The 17659-nt window shown below is 46.3% G+C and overlaps 1 protein-coding gene across 2 annotated transcripts in view; it reads right to left on the reverse strand.

Moving 5' to 3' along the window:
- Positions 1–45: 45 nt before the first annotated feature.
- The window catches only part of cttnbp2 (cortactin binding protein 2), a 39991-nt gene continuing 22377 nt past the window's right edge, over positions 46–17659 (reverse strand). Inside the window, exons 3-23 of one of the 2 annotated variants that reach the window (XM_088416719.1) lie at positions 15571–15801; positions 11126–12458; positions 9271–9522; positions 9098–9197; positions 8762–8912; positions 7767–7967; positions 7584–7701; positions 7132–7422; positions 6949–7044; positions 6563–6642; positions 6202–6288; positions 5442–5541; positions 5217–5375; positions 4650–4822; positions 3647–3825; positions 3381–3580; positions 3120–3278; positions 2898–2949; positions 2701–2800; positions 2291–2401; positions 46–1875 (exon numbers count right to left, since the gene is read on the reverse strand). In XM_088416719.1, the coding sequence (XP_088272845.1) occupies positions 1642–1875; positions 2291–2401; positions 2701–2800; positions 2898–2949; positions 3120–3278; positions 3381–3580; positions 3647–3825; positions 4650–4822; positions 5217–5375; positions 5442–5541; positions 6202–6288; positions 6563–6642; positions 6949–7044; positions 7132–7422; positions 7584–7701; positions 7767–7967; positions 8762–8912; positions 9098–9197; positions 9271–9522; positions 11126–12458; positions 15571–15801 (4407 nt within the window). In that variant the 3' untranslated portion in view covers positions 46–1641. Of the gene's footprint in view, positions 1876–2290; positions 2402–2700; positions 2801–2897; positions 2950–3119; positions 3279–3380; positions 3581–3646; positions 3826–4642; positions 4823–5216; positions 5376–5441; positions 5542–6201; positions 6289–6562; positions 6643–6948; positions 7045–7131; positions 7423–7583; positions 7702–7766; positions 7968–8761; positions 8913–9097; positions 9198–9270; positions 9523–11125; positions 12459–15570; positions 15802–17659 lie in introns of those variants that run through there. The other variant, XR_015865854.1, reaches the window with a different exon arrangement.

The following is a 17659-nucleotide window of genomic DNA, read 5'->3' on the forward strand; positions in this document are numbered from 1 at the left end:
ATAACATTGGTGACAAGTGGAATCACAAAAAGTGTCACTGGTGGCGACTTTTGAATAGTTTTAATATACTTTGTACTTGAAGAAAACCCTTTGTTTAAAAACCCCAACCATTGTACACTGTTTGAAATGGACTAAAGTCTCTCCTGTACATATGTGTACATACATATATTTATTTATATATTTATTCATATATTAATAAACATCAAAGAAATCTCGGTTGAGAATAAACGCGTACACAGTGATCGATGAGAGAAAAGAAAGCTCGTCGTAGTAGTAGTATGGCTTACAGTACACATCTAGTACTCACTTTGAAACTTTACAAACACTTTTGACTGTACAAACGTCCTCGTTGCGCTAAAACTCTTATTTACATGTAAAACCCTGATTCATATCCAAGCCACGGCGCAAAAACAAACATCAAAAACACTCAAAAGAAAAAAACTTGTCAATCGAATAATTGCTTCTAGAGGAAAAAGTGTGGTCCCCAAAGTACACACGAGGAAGTGTGACGAATAGAGTTCAAAGGTCATCTGCTAAAAGGGAGGGTGGGAGGGGAGCATGTGCGCACACTGTTGGAAAATACCGATACACCACTTCGTTATTATTATTTATATGTAGATAGCCATCAAATACACATTTGAAGAACCTGGTATTGCTCATATTTCATCAATACCTATCTATTGGATTCTCTAGTGCCTAAAAACATTTTTTATTTCACAAATTTACTGCATTCACTTAAGCCGGGGTACACACAGACTAGTTTGTAACGGTTTCAATTTTTTTCCCTACTTTGTGATGAGAAAAGGAAGTCTCGAGACTGTATATTTTTTCGTGCTCCTCTAGAGGGCAGTGTTGGTTTAAAGACTATAGAAACGATAGAAATGGAATCCCATTGCGCGAGGCTTTATTTTTAAACCGAGAGCACCATCTTGAGGAGTAAAAAAATATCACGTGCTTCATGAGGCTTTGTTTTCTCATCGCTATGAAACTCGATTTTCCTGTCTTGTCCATTGAGAATGTAAATGTTAAAAAAAAGAAAAATGTTACAATTACAAGGACCAAGTTGCACAACTCTCAGAAATGCGTTTCATCTTCAAGAATAAAAAAAAGTGTTTTGAATAGTCTTTTTTTTCAAGAATTTTGTTTTTGAAAAAGCGATCAAATCACAATAAAAGTTTGACATTTTCAAAGAAAAAAGTTACATGCAAGAATGATTAAAAGTATTATTTTTTCTGAATGTCATGTTTAAAAAAGGGGGGCATTCTTGTTGAAAGGTATTTTCCAAGAAAATTTGTCAAATGAAAAGAATTTTGAGCAAATTATAAATATATAAACGTTTTGGGAAGTAAGATATTGGGGGGAATTTTGGGGGGATAAAACACAAAAAAAAAAGTCCCCAAAAGGTGTAAAAAGTGTCGTGTACAAGGCTTCATTTCAATGTGACTACCAAGAAATACTTTACTAACATCTCTGTTGACATTTATTGCTATTTGTATTCCTGTTATTCATAAAGTTGTCAAAATATGACAATCATTTTCCCGACTGTGAAACTTGATTTCGGGGCATGAGGCGAGATTTCGACATGCGTGATTGGCCCTTCTTTTAGTGGGCAGGGCAGTGTGTGTGTGTGTGTGTGTGTGTTCATTTATGATTGTGTTGTTGAAGGAGCCAGATGGGCTCCTGGGATTGTTTGTTGACGTTGCTGCTGCTGTCTGCTTTGCTGATGCTGCTGCTGTTTTTGTTGTTGTGGTGGTTGCCCGCGACGACGCGAGGTAGCTGCTGCTGCCCCCTGCTGGGCACGGGCAGCTGAGATCTGCTTCGAGGGCTCGAGCGGCGTTGGCGGCTGCTCTGGACGGCCGCCGGAGCGAGAGGCGACTGCGGGAGACGGAAAAAGAACCATATAAAAACCTATAGCTCATAATTCAGTTATTTATATCAAAATTCACATTTGTAAAAGTTGTAATTAAAATATCAAAACATGTTACACATGTACTATGAGTGATTTGGCAGAAAAAAAGGTTGCATAGTTTGAAAAAAACAGAAAATAAAGGTATAATTTTGGTAAATTTGTCAACGTTTGAAAGACCGCAGAACGTAGCATCTAAATTTAATCCTGCAGTACCGAGCTCTTTACAACAGGGGGCAGTCTAATTAGCTTAACAAGTTTTTTTCCCCTACTCTTTATGAACTTCATTTTGTCATCTCAACTGATGGCTTGTGATTGCCTCAAATGGTCTGACACCATCTGTTGGTTTTGGCCCTCTTTTTTTTTTTTTTTCCACCTACTCACCGACTGAGCTGATTGGTCCACTGCTACTTCCTGCTCTGGCTTGGAGGGCGGAGCTCCGGCGGGAATTCTGCTGGCGAACAGAAGGATGTCCTCATCTTTGGTGGACCAAATCTGAAAATGGATGACCGCCCGTCAAGAATTTCAGCAAGTCACCGTCATGGTAATAAGATTAAGATTCTTGGATTTAAAAAAAAAAAAAAAAAAAAAAAAAAAAATATATATATATATATATATATATATATATATATATATATATATATATATATATATATATATATATATATATATATATATATATATAAATGCATGTGTATTTGCCCAAATGTTATGCAAAAGACTGAAGTTAACTCAAAAATGTCGGTAGCGATAATGTAAGGTTTTATTAAAAGATTAGCTCAGGCAACACAAACCTGTCTGATGTCTGGTTCGGACTTGCTGGAGCACAAGGACTGAAGTTCTTGGATCAGGTCCGTCTCGTCGTCGGAAAACAAAGACAAAGCCGACGCCTCCCTGAGTAGAACGCGCACGAGTCGAAACGCGTCTACATTCGTCATGGCACTATCGCGCTGATAAAGAGCAAATAGTGCCATATCGGCGTATTACAAACCTGTGGATTTTGCCATTTGTGGTACAGCTAACATCAGTGGTTGATACGCTGCCTGGAAAAAAACAACCAAGTCTTTAAGAAAGACTTCCTGCTAAATAATGACCCCAAAATTCATAATTACTCACATTAACAATACGAAACATTATTTATTAATCATCTGACTACAAAAATTGCAAGAGGGGAGCGAACGGCGATCGCCATTGCCTCGTCCGACGTCGTTACCGTTTCGAAAGGAGCCGCCGGTCCAGCAGGAGGCGGGACTTCCTTTTTTTCGAGGACTGGTATTGGATCGTCTCAGCTTGTCGCGACACTTCCTGCCGCCGCTTCCCTTAAAGGAGCCGACGGCGGACAGGGGGATGGCTCCGCCGCTGAACGCGACTTCTGACAAGAGAGGTCATGTTTTTAGAGGAGTACTACGTTTTTTTAGTAAGCGCAATTCAGGAAATAAGAACTTTAGACCCCTGAAATAGTTTGAGTTCTGACCGTGTCGCGGGAGGGGGCAGCCCCGCAGGACGGCTTTGTTGAGCAGGATGCTGAGGGCGGCCTTCAGCACCGCCTGCTGGCCGTCGCTAAGAACGGCGCCGCCCGGCGACGAGCAAGGGGAGCGGCGGGCCGTCACCCGGGAGACGATGGCGGCCTCCACGCGAGGGACCACCGCCGAGCTCCACAGCCGAGACAACCACCTTGAAAGCGGCGCCGCGGGGGTCGGCGCCGTTTCTCAAACGCGTAGGCGCTAGCGCGCGGCGTACCTGACGACGGCGTGCGCGTCGTCGGCGCCGACGGGGCAGGCCAGGAAGCGGCCGGGCCCCATCAGGGCCTCGTGCGCGCCCAGATGCGCCAAGCAGGCGTTGAGCTGCAGCCACACCCGAGCCACCCACTGCACCGCTTTCTCCATGGCGTCCTCGCCGGACCGCAGCGCGCGTCCCGTCTGGGGGCCACACACGGTCAACGATCGACCAAGCCGAAAGACGACGCGGCGGCGGCGACTGATTGGATAATGAAGCCTCGTCAACTACTTTGATTTTTTTGCTCCTCTAGATGGCGGTGTTGGTTGAAAGCGGTGCCTTGCAATTTTTTTCTGCAAAGAATTAGAAAATGGCGGGCACCCCCATCTCAAACTACGTCAGAAACTGTCTAGAAAAATGGTATAAGTATACCTAAAACTGTCATTTTTTTAACCTTAACAAAGGAAAAAGCAATACAAAGCAACTTTCAACAATTATTTGATTCATTTTTTACAGCGTTTATACAGGTTAGTCTGAAACGAAAAAAAATGTAGCCAGGTGCATTAAAATGCCTGAAATCATTTTTTTTGCTCATCCTCATTTTATTGAAATTACTGTACACCCCCCTGCTTTAAATATGCAATGAAAATTGAATATATTTCCATTGCACTAGATTTTTTCAATCATGTGCCCCATCTAGAGGAGAAAAAAATGTGTACACTGTACACACACACACACAAACCTTTACATATATATATATATATATATATATATATATATATATATATATATATATATATATATATATATATATATATATATATATATATATATATATATATACACACACACACACACATATATATATATATATATACACACACACACACACACATATATATATATATATATATATATATATATATATATATATATATATATATATATATATATATATATATATATATATATATATATGCTTTATGAGACTTGGTTTTGCCATGACTACTGGACGGCGACCTTTGACCTGGTGCAGCAGCTTCCTGCGCAGGCGTCTGGCCAGCAGGCCGCGCAGGGGCTCCTGGTCCCAGCGCAGACGCAGCCAGCGGAAGTGCTGCTGCAGGCGGAGCTCGGAGCCTTGGAGGCGAGGCTTGGACAGGGAGCCAATCAGGAAGCTGCTCTGACAGAAGTGATGCGGACCTGCAGGGGAAACGCAAAGCGGGTCGCTGCCACCACTTGAAAGCGGGGTCCCGTTATAGCATACCTTCTTTACTATTAAAAACTATATTCAGGATGTAAAATAGTCATAATTGTACTTATTGAAGAAGAAATCATTTATTTTTAGGGAAAAAAGCCTTGGTCGTAAAAAACAACACAAAGCAAACAAAACTCATTTTTCATGGTGTTATGTTTGATTTAAAAAAAAAACAAAAACAGAAAAACAACTTTAATTGCAGTATGACTAATACTAATGTTCATATTTTATGATTACTTGCGACGTTGCGCTATGGACACTATTAAGAAAAAAACAATACGCTTGAACTTGTTGGTTTTCAAGTTTCCTACATACACGCGAGGCGTCACGCACACTCACCGGCGTTGAGCAGGAGGGGCGCGGCGCAAGTTCTGTCGTCCAAGCTGTGGCACAGATCTCCCAGCAGAGCGGAGAGGGACGCGGCCCTCTCCAGACCCAGCAGCAGCAGCACCACGCCGCCGCCGCCTCCGCGCGGCGCCGACGACGGCACCAGGAAGCCTGCGCGGGGAGCGAGGGGGCGTTGAGCGGGCGTGGTTTGGCCGCCGCCGGCTAGCGTCATCTCACCGCAGGAGAGCAGGATGTCCAGGAGCTGCTCCTTGCTCAGACTTTGCTGCACGTCCACCTCGACCACCCGGCACGGCTGACCTGCCGCCTCCTGCTTGGACTTAACACGAGAGGCCCGGTGAGCTGTTGTCATGGAAACGATCTTTTTCGAGCAAACTTGCTTGGCGGCATGAGGCCACCGGATGGCGCCCAGTAACCACTGGATCGTGTTTTTGAGTCGCCACTTTTGTTTTTTTTACTTTAACCTATCACACAGTAAGTCAGGCGATTCATTCTCCAATACATTCAAGCCCCAATACTTATGTATAGATTTAATACTTCAGTTTCTGGAAATTAATGTTCTTAATGTGTTTAAGAACGGATTTAATATTTAGATCTGGGATTTATTGTTCAGACAAAACGTGAAAATACATCCCTGGCATTGAAAAAGTGAAAAATGATAAGCTGCATTCTAATTTATCTGTACCATCAAGTCAGTGTATTCCCTGTTTTAAATATCATTGCGGAAATGTGTGTCAAATGTCAAAATATATTTTTAGCATACGCCGCCGGCCGCAAAAATGTGGCCCCCAAATGGCCCCCGGGCCGTAGTTTGCACCCCTCTCAGCCTTTTCAAAGTATTTCAGAATGAGCACCAAAGGGTAGCAAATATCTGTTTTGCAGACCGAAAAACTGTCCTGACTCCCGAATTCAAACGAGCGTTAAAATCCTTCAAATGAGCCGAGCGAGCTCGATATCCCATCGGCCTCGGTCGTCAAACCTTGATGCAGCGAGCCAATAAAGCGGCGATGTCATCCTGACAGCTGTCCTCCAGGCCGTGAAAGATGACGCTCCCGTATTGCTCCACCTGCCACATCAAACGCTCCGTCTTACATATTTCATGTCGCTATTCGACATTGAGGATTATTCTCAGCCAGTTGGGAGCAAAAATGGGTATCACAATAGATGCTATATGAAAAAAAAAAAAAACAGGGCATGCTACAGTTGCCAAAAAGATTCTCTTTTGTCAAGCCAGCAAGTCAGGAAGGCCTGCAGCAATTTTCACTCTGTGCTACTTTTTGGTCAGCATTTTATTTTCTGCGGCTGAATGAGAGCGTGTGTATACGAACGAGTGTGTGTACCAAGCGAACGTAGTTGAGCAGCACGGGTAGCGGGAAGAGAGACTCCAGGGCCGACTCATCTAGACACGACTCCGAAAGACCTGTGACCAAGGAGAAACGAAAAAACATACACACACATATTTTTGTTTTTTTAATGAAAGGGTAGCTGACACCCTTGACTAGTGCTGCCCTTTGTAGTGATTAACTTTGACCACTGGATGGGAGTGTTGCTCACATTGGGGGGAAAAAGCCATTCATACTGCACATAAATTACGTGTTACTCGAATGTTACATTGTTACGTGTGTTAGTGACATGTAAAAGTAACATTCAGCCGTTAAATAAACTTCAGTATTATGATGTGAATGTTATATGTGTAATGTGGCATTTCGCGGGTATTTTATCGTACCTTTAAGTCGGACGGTGATGACCTGGCTAAGAGGTTTTCGGACTAGATCCCAAGGGGAGACAGGAAGTTCCTGACCAGGCCGCCATTCACTTCCTCCTACAATGACACGGACATACATATGCACAGATGACAGTGGGAAAAGGGAAAGGAGGACCAGTTCAAATTTGGCGGTCGAATTCTCACCAATCAGGACGGAAGAGATGCTAGCGGGCGTGAGGCCCAGCGGGGGGCGCTGTGCGTCCTCACCACACAGGATGTGCAAATGTGCGGTGAAGGCCTGGCTGATGGCGGCACTGAGCTGAGACCAGCGCGTGGAGCGCTCCACTGAAAGTCTGCACAGCACTGACTCAAGCTCACCGGATTCCTTCTCATCATCATCTTCATCATCATCATCATCACCATCCAGAGAACACATTGGAGGACTGGTTCTGGCACCATCTGAATACTGGAGACGCACTAGTACGCGATACTCATCTGCAACATCCAGATCATCACTTAAAACAGGCATCTTTTTTTAACATAGCTTAAAAATCAAATTTAAAAGTTATTTTTGCAGTTATCACACATCTACAGTACACTAATTACTCCCACCGACAACGCTATCTGGACACAAGCAAGTGCACATGCGCACTCACTGAGATTTTCCAGGAGATCTTTACAGTCGTCTGTGGCAACGTCATGGATGGTGCGATTACATTTATCTCTCCTCTCAATGTCCTGCTCGCGGTGGCTACACAGCACCGCCAGGCACTCCTACACACGCACACGCAAAATTAGCGATGACGCGTCAGCCTCGCGCAAGCTTCCACTGATTGCACCTTCAGGCCGAGAGCGGCGGCCGTGTGAGCGGCCGTCCATCCGTCTGCGTTGGCGTGATTCAGAAGAGCGGCGGGCAGCGCGGGAGCTCCGTCGGGTTGAAGGGTCGCGGCGTGGTCTCCGGGGCCGGGGTGACAGAGGAGCAGACGCAGTGTGTCCACGTGGCCCGATCGGACCGCCGCGTGCAAGCACGTGCAGCCGTCCTGCACGCGCAATACCAGCGCATCAACTCATCAGTACTTTGGATTCTTTTCGTTAGTCTTATGAAGAAAATAGCTGGTTAGTACTTTAGTACAGAGACCCCCAACCGCTGAGCCGCGGCCTGGTACCGGGCCGCACCCGAAATAAGGAGCCTGTAAGCGTTAGCTAGTGTTTGTGTTGTTTTGCCTCCCTCTTCAGGCGTTTTTGAGAAATTTCAGTTGATTCCAAGCTGTGTTACAGTAGGCTGATTTAATCACGTGACACCTTGTTAGTACATTTCATGTTGATTATATGATAGAATATACCATGTGTGTGATAATTGTACTATATATTTTCGTATCGATTCAGTTTAACAAACACTGCAAAAAGAATAGAATTATTTCCGTTGGATGTACTATGAGTATGAAAGCTATTTTTTTTTTGAAAAAGCTTTTACTCTGAAAACTGCCAGGATTCTCTTGAGCGCCAAACTTTCACTCACAATCAAGTTAAATGAGTAATAAACAAATGTGTTTGCAAAGGTGGAACTGTCCAGTCAAGAGACAGGTGACGAGCCTACAACTTCAGCTGGAGAGTTGACATTTTATGTGCACTTTATATTCTCCATTCGACACCATCAACAATAAAATTTTCAAGCATCGGGGACCAATGCTTTAGTATACATGTCTATCTTTTGAATCCCTGCTTGGAAAGACACAAGAAGTCAGCCATTTTGTTTTAAAGGCCCCAACAACGACAGCAGATGTTTCTTAAACTCATCAAGAAAAGTGTGTGGCGGAGGATATACTGTACATACCGTGTCTTTACGGGAGCGATCGGCGCCAGCGCTCAGCAGGATGTGGACACAGTGTTTCCTGCCCGCCCCGCTGGCCAGGAGGAGGGCGGTCTGGCCACCGTCCGCAACAGCGTCCACGGCGGCGCCCGCAGCCAGCAGGGCCTCCACACAGCTGAAGGGGGAGGGGATACTAAAATTAGCCAATTTCATTCAGTTTTTTATTCCTTGCAACGTTACCCCGCTATAAAGCGGTCCACCTTTCACAGCCCCCCCATTTTGCATGTATTTGTTCTCGACAGCATGCGCAATCATACAGAAGTATGTATGCAATGTTTTTTTTTTTATGTTGCTACTCACACAGCGTGGCCGCGGGAGGCGGCAAAGTGCAGAGGTGTGAATCGGTTTTGGTGGGACACGTCGGCAGAAGATCCGGAAGCCAGCAGCAGCTTCACGCACTCTGCCATACAGGGAGCCCTCAATTTGGACTCAATTGTGGAGCGGGACACGCCCGCGTGGGAGCGCTGACCCACCTGCGTGTCCGTGGTGAGCAGCAGCAAACAGGGCAGCAGTCAGGTCTGGTGTTGGGTGGCGGGTGGGCTGGTTGTCCGTGGCAGTGGTGAGGTGGGCGCGGTCGGGCGTTGGAGGGCGGGGTCGGTGAAGCAGCATTGACAATAAAGTGACATTTCCCTGGGAAGCAGCTTGGAGGAGGAGCAGCGGCCGCCCGCCGTCCAGGGCGGCGGGCCCACCGCTGCCGAGAGGGGGGACTACGGAGGGACACCAGCCTGCGGGGAGCGGGAGAAGGGGGGGGGGGGGGGGGGGGGGGCACGGGGAGCAGGGACGGAACAGGTTAAAGGGTTGACTACCACGCTAGAAGTGCTGAAGTAGAGGAAGAAGAGGAGGAAAGAGATGCCTCAGTACCCAAAACACGCATTCAACAGTCACAATTTCACACATTAAGAACATATAAAAAAAGACTCTAATCCTAACATTATAACGTGGCATACATGGGACTTCACTTTGCGACAATATCAGTAAAACTTTCCAAAATAAGGTTGTGAAGGCACTTCATGGGGTGCGTGAGATTTCAACAGGGTTTCTGCAGGGTTTCTGGTTTGCGTTTCAAATCAAGAGCAAATTAATTGGAATATAATTATGTTATAGCGACTCCTTTGCCTTTATTTTGTCAATTTTCATACGGACGCACGTTCTTCATCGATGATGCAATTTTCTGATAGACGAGTCCGAAACAGTCCGAACAGATGATATATTCTGGATTTGCTGAGTAAAATATGCCGAGTTATCCCTACAAAGTGGTTCTAAAGTTTAATGAATCAAACACATATAACACAGCACTCTTCTTTAAGTCTTTTTTTTTCATCCAAAATATATCGTTCATATATATCATTTTCATCACACTCCGCTAGACTTCGACGGGTTCTTCTGGGTGTCAAGATGAAGACAACTTACATGCGTGTGTGACGCACTTTCATAAAAATAACATGATCAGATTTTTCGATGAAATCATTGACAGAATAATTACTACACACTAAATTCGAAAGCTTGTGCGCACTGTTAGACTTGGGCTAACGCTAACCCAAAGGTGGTCGTCGTCCGCTGATGGTGACAGAAAAGCATTCATGCAAGCGGGATGTCCGACAACAAGAATAAACACGAGCAAGGATGCGAAAAATAAATAAACAAAAATTGTTAACACAGATTCTTGTTTGTCGCTCATCACTTTACCTGAAAAGTGCAAGAACCGGAAGAGCAGTGAAGGAGGCGAGAGGTTAGAATGAATGAAAGGGGCCATGCTAAGTGGAGGTCGGAAAGGCAAAGGGTAGGCGAGAGCAGCCGCTGGCATCAGCTTCAGAGAAGAAAGGGGTGACCAAGCAAGGAACATTTCAGTTCAATTGCAGGCCTTAACGCACTCCTCTCTTTTGGAAGCAAGTGTTGGGTTAACCAAAGAGTGGCAATGCAGCGTGGGTATCCCACTCAGCCTCTGCTATGACGTGAAAGACTGGGCTAAGCTAGCCTAAACCACCGGTTCTTAATCGGGGCTATGTGAAGGCACTTTAAGGAGAACGTTGGATTTGACTCGGGTTTCTGCAAATCTCATATCATGCTTTGCGATACTGTGATAGGCGCCGTCAATTTTCTGTTCAAATTAACATAAAGTGTGTTACTGACTGCTTTGCAAAACACTGTACGCCTTTATTTTGTTTTATGATATGCCTTGCGCTGGCGGGTAGATGGCTGAAAAATAAAAGTTTGAAAACCACGGGCTGAAACTATGCGATACGTTGGGGTAGGTGTCACAAAGAGACAGCCGGAAGAGAGGCGGTGGCGAGAATTGTTGAGAGATGAAATGTGGGAGTGCCCCTTTACCTGATGCTGTTGCCAGGGGGCTTTCTGCGGGTGCACGGGGGCTACAGTTGCTAATGGAGAGGGAGGAGGGAAGGGGGTTGATGGAGGGGGTGACGACAGGGGGGCATTCTGCAAACTGCTCGGGTCCCGGCGAGCGGCGGAGGGGGTATGCACCCACCTGAGAGGCCGTCAGGGCTGGTACCAGGTCCAGGGTGGGTTTGGGCGGCAGCTGGGGAGTGGCCGATTTGAGCCCCGCCCCATGAGAGCGCCCGCCGTCCCCCGCTACCTTGATGGGCGGGTGAGGGGGCGAGGGGGTCTGCGAGAGCCCGGGCTTTTTGGGAGGGATGGGGGGAGGGTTTCCCCGGTCGATCCTGGCCACGGTGGGGGACTTAAGTCCGACGGGGTGGCCGAGGCGGCTGGGGAAGGGCCCTCCTTCCGAGGCCGAATGCGGCAGGCTGGGTCGGAGCGCCCCGCCTCCCCCCGCCGGGGGGCTGGTGAAGCGCGAGAGGACCTGGGTGACGGTGTGGCGCGCTTGTTGCTTGGCGGCAAAGTTGTCCCGGTTGTTGGGAGAGGGGTCCCGGGCCGGAGGACTCTGGGAGTTCGTGCCGTTTTGGTCCTGTTCCTGGAACTTGTAGCGGGCCGCCTGGACGCGGGGACTGACCCCGCTGGGCACGCCGTGGGGGGCGGCTTGGGCCTCGGAGCCGTTCTCGCTCTGCGCCAGGCCAACCGAGCTGCTGTGGACCATTCCCCGGAGGGCGGATTTGGGCAGGCTGAGGCCGGCGTAAGGACCCGTACTCGGTTTGGCGGCGACCGAGAGGGGAGCCTTCTTGGGAGCCTCCGCCTCGGGGAGGGGCTGGTCCGTTTGGCAGGAAGCCGCGCGAGAGCCGACGGGTTCGGTGGCCACGTAAACGGAGGTTTTGGGCGGCGCGCAGGCGGGGGCGACGGGTCGGGCGCCGTCCATGGCGCCCCCGCGTTCGGTCCTGAGCTGCTCCACCTGCTGCCGTAGGTTCTGGCTCTCGGCCTCCTCGCGGCCCAACCTGGCCCGCAGCCGCTCGCGCTCCGTGTCCAACTCGGACATCTGCTTCTCCATCTCTGCCTCCATCTGCTGGCCGCGCTGCCGCTCGGCGCTCAGCTCGTCCCGCAGGCGCCCCGAGGCCCGGGCCTCCTCGTCCAGTCTGGCCTGGAGCTCGTCGAAGCGCTGCGACTCCTCCACCACGCGCGTGGCCAGCTGCTTGCACTCGCGCACCAGCATCATGACAATGTGCTTGTTCTTCTCGCGCTCGTCCTTCATCTGCGCCGTCAGCTTGCGGTGTTCCTGCTCCAGGCTCTGCAGCTGCAGCTTCTCCATCTCCAGCTGCCACAGGAAAAACACGAGGGGCATCTCAACACCGCGTTAACAGGAGGAAGTGTCATGTCAAGGCTAAGTTAGGTTCTGCAAAAGCATACTGGGTATAAAGTCAGAATTCCGAGATAAAAAAGTGAGAATCCTGACAAACTTTTTTGTTACGCTTCTGTAACGCTGCCTTAGACAATGCAGCGTTTGTTACATTCCGCTACATCAAAGAGTCAACGCTGTGTTAGCTTTACTAAGTTACCTTTGCTGTGTTTTGCTTTGCTATGCTATGCATAGTAGTATGTTATGCTTCTCTATGTTGATCGCTGCAACTTTCTCATTTGCTAGCGTTCTGAGCTGCACACCCATTTCCTATTCCCCTTTAAAAAAGGAACCAACTATCCAAATAAGAACCAACAAACTAGCAAAATGGTAAACAAGCTAAAAAAAAAAAAATCGAGAACAAACTACATGACCAACCGAATATTGTAACTACCTAATGACCAAGTAAATTCAAAAGAAAACAATAACGAAATGACTAAGCAACCAAATTAACTAAAAAAAACAACAAGTAAAACAGCAAACTAACAATAACCAACCAACTAGCAAAACTAGCAAAAAAACAGACAAACTCAGGTGCTACTAAGAACAAGCTGGCAACAAAACTATCAAGTAACTACTAATCTTATTAACCAGTGATCAAAATTACAATCCAAGCATTCAAGTAACAAACAAACCAAGCGACTAGTGTAACCGCAAATTCATTAACTTAGCAGTCGGATAAGTAGCAACAAAGTAATGAATTAAGTGAGCTAGCTAAACTACCCAAAGGACAGAATGAATAACTTATCAAAAAACCAAGTTAGGAACTAAAAAAACTAGCAAAACAGTAAGTAAAGTAGGGAATAAGCTAACAAGCTCACAAACAAAATGAAATAGCCAAACAGCCAAATCAATAACCCTAAAACAAATAAACTTAGAAACAACAAACAAACGAATGAACTGAAGAAAACAAGATCATAAAATCATCTTCCCAACCAATCAACAAATAGCAAAACGACAAAGGAAAAATGCATCACTAGTTAACTAACCATCCAAATATCAGACTTGGTAATGATCAACCCACCAACAAAGTTAGCAAGTAACTGATAAACCAACAAACTATTATCCACATTGTCGTATTTGTAGGTCAGACGTCCAATCATTTGCAATGAGCGGTTCTGCTATAATCGGAAGGCCGGGGCTATTGTTAGCCGAGCGGCAGCTCCGGGTCCGGGGTGAAGGGGTTTAAATGGGGCTCGGCGCCACTAACGAGGCTCCCCAATAAAAGAGCCCCCTGTTGCGAGCGGGACTTTACAAGCCAGCTGTTGCTTAGAGGAAGGAGGCGCTGCCCCCAGCTGCTAATTAGCAGGAGATAACGCCCCGCCTAGTCCCCCATAATCCCAAACGCGCGCTGACCCGGCTACTGTACCCCACGTGTTAAATATGCTATTGGGTTAGATGGAGACTGCAAAATTGTCTTTCCTGTTAAAAAAAACATGGCTAGAAAGTGCAATCGTGTGATTTGGAGGGAAAAAAAAAAAAATCAGACTGTGGGCGTTCCACGCAAACCGTGTCGAGCTGGTGGATAATTCATGCGCAAACTCGCAGCGGGATGACGAGAGCGCAAAAGGGACGGAGAGATAAAGATAGCGCCGAGCGTGCGGGTGAAATCGACTCTACCCGGCAACCCAAAGATCCCAGTGAGGGCAGACGCTCTTCTCCTTGTGAAGCCGATCCATTTACATGGCGGCAGCTGCTTGCGGTGACCCATAACCTCACGTAAGCAAAGCTGATGTCTTTCCAGCTTGGAAAATCATCATTTGGCCTTTCCTTGCCAGCGTTTGCATTTTTTTCATTTTAGGAATGTGTCATTTCAATGCTGTTGTCTTCTTTTTAATAAAGTTCAACATTAATTGTTTTTTTTTTTTGTAATTTGCAACATCAAAAGTTTGGCGGTTTAGAAAACTATGTAAATTAAAATTTACCTTGAAATAAAACCAGGTATTGGCCTGATACCAATATTTGGTATTGGTACTCGGCCTTTCCTAGTACATTAAATACTGACTGCTTTGTTTTTGTTTTCTTCAAGGGAATTACTCTTTTAAAACACACTCAGCTATTTGCTGTTGTGTCGGCGCCCATTACATGTATTAATTATCTGCCTAAAACGCCACTTTTGCACATTTTGCGTTTCCCTTCACTGTTTTATGCGCGCACCACCTGCTCGTCAATAATGCAAAGCTTCTTCCGGTTTGTTTCTTTCCGGTACTGTGGGAACGCAGACATTGTTTACAAACTATCGACTGGGTTGGTGCTTGAGGCGCTTTTTTTTCTAAACAGGCTGCTGTGATTCAGAACACGACTGCATATTTAAGCACGTGTAGTACAAACACACACACGGAATATACTGTATATTTAACTGGCTACTCCCATCAAAGCTCCTCCTCTAATGTGGTTGACTTAAAGCTTGCGGTTGGCTCGCATCTCCATCATATCTGTAATTTCCAGAAGGTTCAAGGAGAGGACACAGCATTTTTTCCCTCTTTACTGGCGTTCTAAATGCTACAATCCCATTTTGTAATCATCCAAACAATTTCGCCACAGCATAGCTCCCGGCAAGAAGGGCGGGCGGGATGCACATAATTCCAGAGAGACCCTTGGAAAAAGGTACACACTCATAAACACACTTAGTCAGGCGACAAATATAGAAATGACACACCAGAAGAGCGGGATATGTTAAGGTTCCGTTTATGCTCGCAGTATGTGAAAATGGATGGATGTTAATGGTCTTCGAAAAGGGGTACGGCTACTTCTTGGGGTATAATGCGTGAAAATATGCAAAAAGTTTGCTATTTTGATTTGAAGAAGCCAGCTTTGATCCACTTCCATACCGGCAGAGATTCGGTATGACTGTCTGGTATAGCGTACATATGTGAAACTGGTAGCAGACGAGCGTAATTAACTCTATTGCCTACTTTATTCTTTGCTCGATTATGGAAGGTGGTCCGCTCGGGGGAGTGAACGGAATAAGAATTTCATTGTGTGGTATTACTATGCATAATAAAGCTCTCGAATCTACCCGGAGCCTTACCCTCTTCTGCCGGCTCTCGGCAGCGGCCAATTGCGCGGACATGCGCTCCTGCATCTTCCGACAGTGCGCCATGACGGCCTCCAGGACGGACATGGGGCTGGTGCCCAGCGGCCGCCGCTCCTTGTCGCCTCGCGGGACCCCGCACTCAAAGTCCCGCTGCAGCGCCAAAAAGGGGTCGGTCAGGCTGTAGCGGCTGTAGCGCTCTTGCAGGAACACTTCTTTCCTCTGAGCCTGTCAGATAAATGACAAAAAAATAAATGAATAATGCAGACGATGTCAAATTAGCTTAGCTTCGGGTTTACTATCGACCGCTAAAATGTTTCAATTTGCACCTTCGTTGGGTATTAATGAATGAATGTGTGTTTTTATTTGCTTGCGGACTTTTTTACTTGACTGTGTTCCGTAAATGCACCGTCAGTCAGCTTGTTGAGAGCCACTTTGTCCGGGATGGGAGAGAGGGAGTTTCAATTGACCACGCCCGTCAGACCTTGAGCGATGCGTTACGACCAGCGCGTCAATATATCGACTCTGCGTGTGCGCGAGTGTGGTTGCACAAGCTCGGCTCGATGCGGCTGACCTTCGAGCACAGAACAACACGCATTTGTCAGGCGTGTCCTTTAAAGTGTTTATCTTACGCGGGTAAAATGATGATCGCGGCTTGTGCGGGACGCCACGGAAAAACTAAACAGTGGATTCCTCGTCTGACGTTTGTGTCAACTGCGTCTGTCGCGAAAGCAGTAAAAAGACGCAACGGCAGGGATGTGAAGTCTGAAAAAGAGAAATGAGATTGAAGCAGACAGAAGCCTAAAAAGGAGGCACAAAGTGAGCCATTTGGAGAGGAGCCAGAAAAAGAGGCACGGAGTGAGAGAGTAGAAAGCCTAAAAAGGATGCACACAGTTAGAGAAAGATGGACCGACGGCTGAAGACGAAGCACGAGTTAAATCTAAGCGGTAGGAGAGACTAGAAAAGGCCACGAGTGCGTGGCAGAAACTCGGAAATGAGGCACAGCTGTCAAACAAAAAGCTGAAAAAGACTCACCGCCGCAACGGAACCGATAATGTAAGTTTTAAATTGTTAGCGTTAGCTAAAACAAGCAAAATCAAAACCGAATCGGCTACAACTAGAAATCTGAAAGGAATCCACGGAAGGCTAGTAATGCTAACATGAGTTTCATATTGAATAACTACTAGCTAACATAACTAATATCAATCAACAAGTGGCTAACTGACATTAACAGGATGGCTAACAACTGTAACAGCACATATTGCCTGTTGCAGCTAACAGTAGTTCGCGTTAGCTAAGGTTGTTATGGCATTATTTTTGATATAAGAAGTGAACCGACTGAACCAACGTCCGAGTTCACAATTGTGCACAAACAGGATGTGACATTTCCAGCTGATTCCATAAAGAGAACACAGAAAGGCATTCCATTTGGCTCGTGTATTAATTCCATTTTTTTTGGCACAGACACTACTTCAGGTATTTATGGCAAAATGAATGACAACTGCTCCGATGACATTCAACGTTACCCTGACCGCTCACAATGTGGGAAATATGAAACATACTTCACTTAACCCACAACAAATACATCATTTACAGATATGAACTTGAAAATATTTAGGAAAATGATGTTTACGTTGTTGTTACGTAGTTTTGAGAAGGTTGCCAAACTGTTGGTGCGTCTTATACACGGAAGAAGAAGAAAATACCAGAATTTTACACTAAAGTTAAGGTTGCGTCCTGTACACAGGTGCCTCCTACTGTATATTTGTGGAATTACGGGAACAACATTTATGCTAATATCGCAAACATTTAGCATGATGGCGCAAATTTGAAAGGCAAGCTGCGATGCTATTAATAAACAACAAGAAGAAATGCATCTTGAATGTTAATCAAAGTGCTAATGTGTCGTGTTGTGTTACTCCATGAATGCAAATCACAAGCTAGCTATCCCGACCAGCTGCTGGACGTCGGCTAGCGTCAGGACTCAGGACCGCAAAGCTTCGCACCCAAGTGTACGTTTACATACGCGAGCATGACTTGCAGCTAAGCGCGCGTGTGCGTCGTCAGCAGCTCCTTGCTGTCTATT

Source organism: Hippichthys cyanospilos, chromosome 6 (genome assembly GCF_059441005.1).
Source record: "Hippichthys cyanospilos isolate Australia breed blue-spotted pipefish chromosome 6, RoL_Hcya_1.0, whole genome shotgun sequence".
Lineage (NCBI taxonomy): Eukaryota > Metazoa > Chordata > Actinopteri > Syngnathiformes > Syngnathidae > Hippichthys > Hippichthys cyanospilos.